Here is an 11,132-nt window from a genome sequence, read left to right as displayed (position 1 = left end):
TATATATATAAAAGTTATTTTTTACAAAGTTTCTGAAAGAAAATACCAGAAAATTTTAGATATTGTAATTTTAAGAAGTTGCGGAGTTTATTAAATAAGAGTGCGAGAAACTTTTAAAAGATACTCGCAAAGGTTTCGATACATCAAAATATGTAAATGGATTGAAATTTCACGTGCGCTCGCGATACGGATCCACGTTGCAGTTACAGTTACAGGAACGACGCAATATGTACGAATACGTGCGCGTGTCGAGGACGTCGTCTCCAGGAAAAGAATGTCGGTTTCGCTGTTTATACGCGTTACGCGCCACCCGCGTCTTTATTAGCATCTCTCTTTCTCTCCTTGCTTCTTTCCGGAGTCATTTCAGCAGCTCGTGGGATCAAAGGGCTAATACGATTTCTCCCTCTTTCTCTCTTCGTCGCTCCCTGCAGCGAGACACGTGTACACTGTGACGACGTCACACGCAACGTCTGAGCGAGAAGAAAACGAACGAGAGGAACGAGAGAGAACGTTGCGGCTAATAACGTGCGAGCGGAAGGAGAACACGAAAACGCGTTACACGCGGCACGCTGAATAACATTCGGTGTATAAAATAACCGCCGCGTGCGCGGCTTCGCACAAAGGACTCTTATGTTAGCGGTGTAAAAAAAAAGTCGGAGAAGGAGGCGAGCAACGGAGACGGGCAGAAAACGAAAGAGAGAGAGAGAGAGAGAGAGAGCCGGACTTGGTCGACGGAGACATGAGGAGGCACGACGACGAGAATCGCGACGCCGGGGGACTTGTGTATATACATTCCGTCGTACCCCTATCTTCTTTTCAGAGGCACACGGAACGTCTCCAGAGTTCCCGTCGTCCCGATTCTCGTCTCGTAACTCGAGACGTGTAATTAGGAGCACCGGACCAATATGAATGGCCAAGTGGTCCTGGTGAGTGGCACAGCCGGAACGGGACGAATGAAAGAGCGAAGAATAGTGGAGGGCAGGAAAGGAAAGGGGGAAAGCCAGCCATGGGGTACCATGGCGCACTCTCGAGAGTTACGTCGTACATTTTGCGCACCCCTCCCTTCCCCCTTTCCTTAACCTGCCGTGTGGTGGCCGATATTAGGTATATACCTACGTAATACCACACGGCAACCATCTCCTCTCTCCTTTCCGCCCTGCCCCTCTGTTTCCCCGCGTGCACCGAGTCTGCGTACACTCGTCGCTTTTACGTGTAGGTGTGTGCGCGGCTATCGAACCGGTTCCTCCTCTTTGAAGAGAGGAGAGCCGTCATGGTGGAGAGTGGCAGCATCCTTTCCACCATTCGAGTCTCGGGTCTCGAATCTTCGTAAGAGCCGAGGGAGAATCCGCGAGGAGGACGCAAATTGGCCAGCTCCGATTTAGGCGAGAGAATATCTCATTTTTTTTTTTTTTTTTTTTTTCCCTCGTGACTCTTTAGTTTAGATTGCTGATTTACGGAGATAGGGACATGTGATGAGAAGAAAGTCCTCTTCTCTCTTATTTTCGTTCTTTTTTTCTTCCTATTCAGAGGGATGAACGTGATACATCTGACATATTTGATTATAGTAATTGATAGTCGGATAAAAGATACGTAAATAAATTAATAGCGGAAAATACACGAGTTTTGTAATAATTCGTAATTTTGCTCGCAAATTCGAAATAAAATGAAAATTTAATATGAGAAAATAGTGGAAAACTGTCACAAACACAGAAATTATCTTTTTTTATGGAATATGAATTGCACACGATCTCGCATTATAATTCAATTGCAAGCAGCCATTATAACATTACACAAGTCCGTATTATCGATTGTATTATATCTCAGAAACAATCCTTTTAATGCTGATAAATTGATACACGTATACGCGATATATACATATATGTATGAAGAAAACAATATATATAAATCTCTTTTATGATACATAATTATTCAAGATCTCTGACATATAAAAAAAGTAAAAATATTTCTTTTAAAACAGGCGAGTAGGTCAACGGGGAACCTGCAGAATATTCTAAAATCTTTTTCTGCATCACGCCCTCGAGATGGTTAATTGCACGCTTAAGCAAACCGGTAACAATGAAATATTTTACTCGGCAAATTGCGCGATTTTATCGCGAAACAACAGCGTGCAACGAGCGCGTAAAACAACGCTCGAGGAAACATATCGTGCTTGCCGTATCGCGCCGATGCGTTTGCCAGATATCTTCAAGTTTCTCGCGCACGAAATGATAACTGCGCCCTTTTCACTTTTGCGATTATATGTATATATATATGTGTATATATATATGTAGCTTAAACATAGAGATATTCTATCTCTTTCCCGAATAATAATAACGTCAAGTCATTAGAGGAACGGCTCGGAGGTATCGTCATTTACGAGGCGCGCTCATGCGCGATTTTTTCCGACTCGATTCACCGAGAGAGCGGCTCGACCGAGGCGCGCGATTCGGAGTCAATTAGTCGTAATTACACCGTCGGCCGCCAGAAAAGGAAGAAAGGATGAAGGGAACCGCGTCCGCAACCGGTCGGAGATCGGATTCGCGCGTGGAATTTCGAGAGAGACGCGCCGCCAACTTCGCCGGAAACTTCGATCGGCAGTCTTCCCTCCGCGTGATTCACCCCCGACAGACTGATATCGGCGGGAGACGGGAAGGGAGGAAAGAGAGAGAGAGAGAGAGAGAGAGAGAGAGAGAGAAAGAACCCTGTACGGCGCGATTCAAGGGCCGGTTATACTTGATTCGCATACTTACACATACAGAAGACCAGGGGCAACAGAATCGTGACGCGCCGCATCCTTGTCGATCGGGCGAGGCAATTGAAACGGGCACAATTATCGGGCGAGAGAAAAACACTTGGTTTCTCGCGGCGGAATTCACGTCGCGATCATTTTAACAGTTCGCGCGACAGTTAACTTGCAGATTGCGGCGAAACGACGTGTGCACAAGAACGAGATCGAACGAGCGGGACCGACCGGCGCGAGGAGACGCGCGACACTGAGACGACGAACCCACGCCGGCGCGAAGCGACCCCTGGTGTCGCCGGCCAGTGCGACTTCTCGCCGTCAGAGAGCGCCACGCGACGGCAGTACACCGACGAGTGACCGTTGAGCGATCGTGACGTCACGATATTTCGATATTCATAATTATTTCGATAAATTTCGAATGACGGTGGTGATCACGGAACGCGTCGCTCCGTATTTTTCGTGATTATTACCGTCTGAAAGTGAATCTTACGCGCGCGAGTGAAATAATCGCGAGTGTTTTGTAAAGTGTTGAACATTTTCGTCGAACATGGTACGTTAAACATCGCGTACGATCATTATTCGTCGATATCGCGATTTCGGTACATGTATGTGCGCGTGTAGATGCTCCCCCCGACACTTTTCGTATATTTTACGATACTTTCTCTCCCAAAATCAGCAGAAAGAGGTGCTCGATCATCGCCACAAGTATGTATATATCATTCTGTTCAATTAGCTAACGATTATACTTGAATAATGATCGATGGAGAGAGAGAGAGAGAGAGAGAGAGAGAGGGAAAATGAGTGAGTGAATTTATCAGCCTTATACTTGCAAAATCATGCATAAATCATTCATTTTAAAATTATTTTAGTCTTAATAAAAGTTATATTGCAAAATAGGTCATTAGTTTACAAAAATATCGATGGAACAATATTAAAGATTGCGATTCTAGTACGAGAATTGTATGAGTGTATGTGTGAGTATAACGGAAAAGATTCAAGTCTGTGCACTAACGCCCTCTCAGCGAGTATGCAGTTAGAATAAGAATTATTTGGTCAATGCATGCGTACATATGGTAACAGGAAAAATGCAGGTATCTATCTATGAAATACCGATATAAATATGAGTCGTAGAAATTTTATACACATTTTTCTACATTTTTACATATTACTATTATTATATTCATTACATTATACTGTTAAATTTCATATTGTTTTTGTAATTTTGTTCGTATTAGGAATATCGGAAAGTAATATAATTTTGAGAAAAATTTGGCTCAAAAGATAGATTTATATATTTATTTATACAGTAAATTTTTTCTAAGATAAACGCGCGTGTCTTTTTATGAAAAGGAAAATGAGGAAAAATTTTAAGCAGAAAATTGAGAACGATGTAGGTGAGAAAAAAAATGAGAAACATCTATATACAATTCAAATTCGATATATTATCTTTATACATCTTGAGACATGTACGTCGTTGTTTTTTTTTCTTGTCGATCATATTATTGATAATATTTATAATAACAATCTAAACAGTCACATACTCTTATATTCCTATAGATCTTAAATAATTTTTTTTATTTTACATATGGATTCTTTATTTTTTCTATTCTATAATCAATCGATGCTCACGTCTGTAAAGAAGGGTCGGTATTTAGTTTAGTTTTCTATAAAGCTCCATGGTCAAGGATTTTTTTTTCAAAATGTTTATATATTTATAAAAAAAAAAAAAATGAAAATTTTACTAAAAGCGATATACAGTAAATTGCATTTTTTTACATTTTAATAAGAAATGAATTTTATACAATTCACAAATTTAACAGATTCTCTTCAACCCAAATGTTTGGATAATTACGACACAACTGTATAAGACATAATAAAAAATCATATATAATTACTGCATATCGCTAATATACTTAAAAAAAGAATAAGTAATAATAAATAATACATACATTCGTGCAAGTACTAGTTCTGAAAAAATTACATATTATAGTATTGATTGTCTGAAATAACAAATATACGTGATGAGATACATAACAACTGGGATTAATTTCTCGTACAAAAAGAATTCGACCATGTAAAATAAAATTTTTCTATATAAAGCTTTTCAGAGAAAATTTATTTCCAATATTTAAAAATTAATAATAGCTATTAATAAAGTATGTATTTTACTTATATTTTATATTATTCTTTCCTTCTGTATACGAAAGTAATATCGTATGACAGATAATATTCTCAACGCGTATTTTCTGATAACGGGACGGTGTGTGTGTAAAATTTATTTAAAATATTAATTTATATAAAAGAGATAAAACATAAATTTTTTATTTTACACGTGCAAAATAAGTTTTTGAAAAAAGAAAATGATCAACAATTTTGACGTCGTAACATAAATTTATCTCGATGTTCAGATAGTGTATTTCTATACACGATAGAATGATACATATGTACATAGATAGATCTGCACTATATGTTCTTGTATATAATTTATGTACATGGTATATGTATCGCGTGTATACGTACGCATATACCTTCTTTTAAAAATTTTACGTTATATATTATTATAATCGACAAATTAAATCAATTAAATGTATTCCACACATTAGTCACCTAAATTTTTCTTGAATATTGTAAACGTATTTATATTATGTACAGTATAATTATCTGTCCTGGAGATCACATGGAATCATTATAGCACATCGTTAAAAAGTCATTATTCGCGTCTATAAAGGGATTATCTAAATTTTAAAATCATTACTGTATAAGATCCGGTAAAAATGTAAAGCAGTGATCTATGCAACGAAGAGCATAATCACATTATAATTGTTTTTTATAATGAATCTGTTTACTTCGTTTTAATTCTGTCATATTTATTTTATTGACGTGACTAGTGGATATTATAAGATTAATGCAAAAGATTTGTCACTTTTNTATATATCTTATTTTAAACAGTTATTAATTTCTGATAAATAAATATAGATGGCACAATATTTCTGGATAAAATATATAATCTACTTTACTCGGTCATATTTCAAAAAAATCTTTTTTCTAAATAGAAAACTTTGTATTAAAACTAATAGTATGTTTCCATTTTGATTAGTCTTTCTCTTTCTTAAAAATTACTTGAAACTATATACATAAACTATATTCCGCGAGAAAATTGACTATATATATAATTTTGTTTTCAACTTTATTTATGAGAAATACGGCAAATCTGTTGCACCAATCTAATAATTAATTTGTCCTATTAACAATTTTGAAGCAACTACCAAAATACAAAACATTCCTTTAAGAAATCGCAATTTTCATTGATTTCAGAACTTTGCGAATTTCTAATAATAGATAAACGTGTCATTTAATATAATTTTCAAAGTGGAAATAAATCAAAACTTAAATAAGTTAGATTATGTGATAATTAAAACACTACTTTGCACATCGCAACATATTTCAGAAATTTCGTGCCATACGAAATATTTCAAAAAATATTACGCGGTCACGAACATATTATATGTTCACACAAAGAAACGATTACATCGTAAATATAGAATGTCTTATTTAGTTTTATCACTTGATCCATTTCTAAAACAATGCATATTAGAATAAAATTGGTCTAATAAGAATTGACACGATACAGAAAGAAAATATGGAATGTTCTGTATACTCCTTAATACTCTTATATGCAAATAATATTTTTATTCTACGGTGCTTCTTATGAAACAATACAATTTTTTTTTATGAAATATTTTCTACAAATTCTCGTCGCAGAGAAAATAATAGGATATCTTGTATATTTAAACTATGTTGAACCAGTAAATACAGAAAGATACGTATGGCACTCTCGATTGGCCTATGCATTCCACAGCTCCTTGAATGCCAGCCGAATTAAAGATATGTTTAGTCTCTATCGACACTAATCAGAAATACAGCTTCCTCCTTTTATTTGGCATCGCATTACGATAAGCTTCGATTCGAGCCGTATAACCTTCACTATTGTCGATGATATGTACCCGGATTTTGTTCCCCTCGATTCTTGTAGATTCACTTCCGATCGCCCCATCCAGCGCTATTGTAAAACCAAGATGAAGTACCTTCGTCTCTCGTTTTGCTCCATGAATTGTCAAGGCTGCTACCTCCACTGTCCTAACGATGCAATATTGGTTCTTTTACATTATGCTATTCTTCAAGCGCCTTCTTGCTCCATTTTAGTGGACGCAATCATATATATTTGCACAGAAAAAAATTAAAGAGATAGAGATAGAATTTTTTTATACTTACCACAACGTTTAACTGATGCGAGGCGGGCGAGAGATAATCCATATTGGTATAGTAGGACGAATAATTTTGATAGCATTGCTGCTGGGAAGCGTTTGTCGTCCACGCTAACCGTTGGTGGTCACCCGGAAATCCTCCGCTCTCCGTCACTGCTGGACTCCAGATACTACTGCTACCACCGCCGCTGCTGTACACGGTACCGCCTAACTGTTAAAAAATAGAACAACGAACGTATAAGAAAACAAATATTCCGAAAACATGAACAATGTTTGTTTAAATGAAATAATACAAAATCGTCGAAATCATCACTACAGCCCATCGACTTACGCTCGGTGGAGTCGTACTAGCTGCTAACAGTAAACTAGTAGCATTTCCCGCTGGTTTATACTGCGGCGAATCCCTTAAAAGCGCCGGAGAACTTGCCGCTGAGCCGCCAGTGCCTCCGCTCCTGAGTACAGAAATGCAATGGTGTGTGTATACGCGCATCTATTCTATAATGCATTCACGTAACGATCGATCGCGTTGCAATTAGCATCTCGGACTTTACATCCACAATTTTTATATGTAAGAAAACACATCTCGCGCGATAAAACTATTTCAATAATATCTGTAGGGTTCAGTTGTAATTAAAATATTAATTTTAATTTTATTAATTAAAGTTGGCTAATCGTGTTGGCGATTACCTCATACGGACATGAAATAATAGTCGTTAGTACGGCACGTGGGCATACGCTGAAGATACGTCATATTTTATTAAGATTAAGTGATATTTACAAGGGCGTAGTAGCAGGTACCGCGGCGGCGGGCGTGGGCGTGGTAGCAATTGAAGGACTTTTTCCAGGGGGTGGATTACTAGCCGGACTTGCCGAGGGTTTCTTCGATCTCGGTGTCTTATCTTGCTGCTGTTGCTGCTGCTTCTGCTGCTGTCGGCATTTAGCTCTCCGATTTTTGAACCACACCTGCAGACACGTAGGAATTATTTGTTTGTACGGTTACGTAATCAGAGACGCTTCTACACAGCTGCTGCATATATTATCATAAAAAATAATAATAATAAGTCACGCATCTGTCACGAAATAAATCGGACATCATTTTCATGTTTTAGCGACGCATAAATGTGATTTGGAATGAATCAGAACTCTCGCAAAGCTGGCATAATAACCAATTATAAGGGAACGCCGAACTGGTACGACTATCAATTACCAATCAAGCTGACTGTAGCAACGCGAACAAAAACGCGCACGCATATCGGACGCTCTCGCTACCAGGCTGTCGTTAATGCAACAGAATTACGAAACCAATTGGAGTATAGGTCGTCCCACACACACCGAGCAACTTCTCTGAATAGAATAAGCCGATTTCGCGTACCAACGGGCTCGCTCCGGTTTGTGTTCAAAGTGTCCACTGGTTTTGCACGAACACCTTGTAATGAAGTTGCTAATTATGTTTATATAAATTAAAAAGCGTTTCCTCCGCTGGCGCTCGGATGATACAGATTACTATTCTATCAATTTCTGTAATTTTCTTTGATAGTTTTCATCGCGCAAGCAGTACAGTAACATTTTTCATAATTTATTTCAGTAGATGTTGAAATATGTTCTCCTTTTTAACAGAATGTTCATAAATAAAGATTCAAAGATATATTTTGCGCATTGGATTTAATTACTGCATGGTATACGTGAAATATGATACGTTGTTTTTCATAGCTCGTTTGTTTTCTAAATTTCTCTTATACATAAAAACGATATAGGGAAGGGACGAAGCGAGTGGAAAGAGGTAGAGGGAGAAATGCGACAAAAGAGAGAGAGAGAGAGAGTGAAACTTGGAGAAGCCTCGCGATCGATGTTAGAAGCGGAGAGGTGAGCTTGGGTTTCTACGGATTTTCTGGGGGACGACACCAGCAGCTCGCGTTCTTCCATCGAAAGAGTCCGGTGTATGTATCGTCGTAACGTGAACTTTTCGTTTTCAAGAAACGTCGCAAAAGCATTTTTATCACGACTGGATTATGTTCTACATTGATATCGAGAAATATTGGCGAAACATCAACGTTTGATTCAATGCTTAATAAAACAAAATCTTCTAATAACATATATTTATGAAATGTCAATTTTTCTTTATGCTCAAGATCGTAATAAAAAAAAAGAAACTTTTTCTATGTTTGCTATTTAACTCGATTCATCTTTTCTCTTGCGATATATTTTTATCATCTCTCAGTTCATTAATCATGGGTTTATTAATTACGTAATAAATCTTGCAATATTAAACATTTTTTTGATATAGATAACGTGCTCCATTTATTATACTAAATATATAGTTTCCTTTTCTAAAAAATTGATGTTAAAATATACGATCATATTGCGTGAAATGATATTATCGTATTGACCCGTGAGAAAACTAGCTTTGGTGAAGCTACAATGGACACGGATACGCCCGCGGTTGAAAAGTCATGCAGGGGTCTAAAAACGGCGATCGTGAGTAGAGCAGTCTCTGGTTTTGCAGTCGTCCAACGAACGTGCGGAAGACTATGGGCCACGTTGGGCCCATTCATCTCGTTTACACGGCCATAGCCAGGTGTGTTGGACGGCAATTGCGGATGCGGAGCGCCCTTTCCGGCCGTGATGAGGGTGGGATATGCACGGACACGTTCTCGGACCTTGTGGACGTCGACGTCGGTACGGCCAGACGGCACGGTGTCACTCGAGCAACATCGACTTATCGATTCCGAAATTGACATCATTCATGTAGGTTTTCGCGGTATTGTTGCACCAAAAAAAAAAAAAACATTCTTTTGACCGCGCGCTATTGAGCAAAAATGCCAACGGAGCATCGCTTGCGATTTTATGTGACTAGAAAGCGAACGAATTTTTTTCTTTTCTATACCATTGCTGATGGCTTGAAATAGACATAATAAACGTTTGATGCTCTGCGTTCTCTTTTATGTTTTTGAATCTTATGCTTTTTACTTATGCCAATAATTGCATGCTTTGACTTTCATTCGTTCTTTTTTCCTGTTACTATAATTTTATGTAGCTATGTCGAATAATACTTTGTATATTATTAATATGAAATATTAATATACCTTCGCAACTAAATGAAATATTAAAAGTCATGAATTTTTAATTATAGTAAATCTTTCGCAGATTAGTAGTTTATTTCCAAATAAAAGGATGGCAGAAATATCATGTATAGATTTAATCTAGAAGATGAAATCATTATTTTATATCTCTTATACCGTCATTACAAGGGGGTATTAGTAGCAGATTCGAAGAATTCTTGTCGGTATTTGTAAGACGAACGCGTAATTTAATTAACTCTAACGCAAAGGACAGACACGTGGAAGAGAAATCGATGTTGTCCGTACCGTCAACGTGCCGACAGTGCATAACCCTCGGTAATCAGACACTCTTGCACCCCTCGTAGACATGCCGCATTTTTTTACTGCAGTGCAGAAATACTTTCTGCACTGTATTCAAAGTTATTTCTCTTGTATTGTAGTAGTAATTTAAAGTACTAATTTAATATTATAAATAAAATGAGAGAGAGATATTGAATAATTACATGATTTCTTTCGATATATATGATAGCTGCATATTAATCGAACATACGATAAAGCATAACCGAAAATTGCCGTCAATATTAATAATTTCTTACCTGCACTCTCGATTCTGGTAAATTGATTTTCATCGCCACTTCCTCGCGCATGAAAATGTCAGGATATTTCGTCTTTGAAAAAAGTCCCTCTAATACATCCAACTGCGCTCGTGTGAACGTCGTCCTCTCCCGTCGTTGCTTCCTTGGATTACCTTTAATGGAAATTTTTGATACAACAGAATATCATAGAAATTCTTTTGTATTTATATTTTTTTTTTCAAATATGCATGAAATCATTAAATCAATATGTTATATAATTTACTGAGAAAAAAGACTTGAAAAAAATAAAGAAATTTAAACCGCTTTTTATGCGGGAACATAATATAGTTTGAACCAATAATTGACATCCGTAAAGGATTCCTCTTTTAAACCTCTGATTTGTAATTCAAACTTATAATATATATAATATATGTATATTTATAATATGTTATAGAGAGAGGAGTCAACTACATATATATATATATATATA

At 37.1% G+C, this 11,132-nt stretch overlaps 2 protein-coding genes across 2 annotated transcripts in view; both read right to left on the bottom strand.

The window, feature by feature from the left end:
* Positions 1-2,793, bottom strand: part of LOC115246404 (inactive tyrosine-protein kinase 7-like) — a 43,520-nt gene extending 40,727 nt beyond the window's left edge. Inside the window, exon 1 of the mRNA XM_029825213.1 lies at positions 2,751-2,793. Within this exon, the coding sequence (XP_029681073.1) occupies positions 2,751-2,793 (43 nt within the window). The remainder of the gene's footprint in view (positions 1-2,750) is intronic.
* Positions 2,794-5,677: 2,884 nt separating this feature from the next.
* Positions 5,678-11,132, bottom strand: part of LOC115246371 (homeobox protein otx5-B-like) — a 15,828-nt gene continuing 10,373 nt past the window's right edge. The window contains exons 3-7 of the mRNA XM_029825145.1: positions 10,664-10,815; positions 7,787-7,971; positions 7,340-7,460; positions 7,016-7,219; positions 5,678-6,880 (exon numbers count right to left, since the gene is read on the bottom strand). Of these exons, the coding sequence (XP_029681005.1) occupies positions 6,779-6,880; positions 7,016-7,219; positions 7,340-7,460; positions 7,787-7,971; positions 10,664-10,815 (764 nt within the window). The 3' untranslated portion in view covers positions 5,678-6,778. The remainder of the gene's footprint in view (positions 6,881-7,015; positions 7,220-7,339; positions 7,461-7,786; positions 7,972-10,663; positions 10,816-11,132) is intronic.

This window comes from Formica exsecta, unplaced genomic scaffold (assembly GCF_003651465.1).
Source record: "Formica exsecta isolate Colony F162 unplaced genomic scaffold, ASM365146v1 scaffold149, whole genome shotgun sequence".
In the NCBI taxonomy this organism is placed as follows: Eukaryota; Metazoa; Arthropoda; class Insecta; order Hymenoptera; family Formicidae; genus Formica; species Formica exsecta.
Note: the sequence above shows the minus strand (reverse complement) of the source record. Positions and strands in the feature narration are given on the sequence as shown.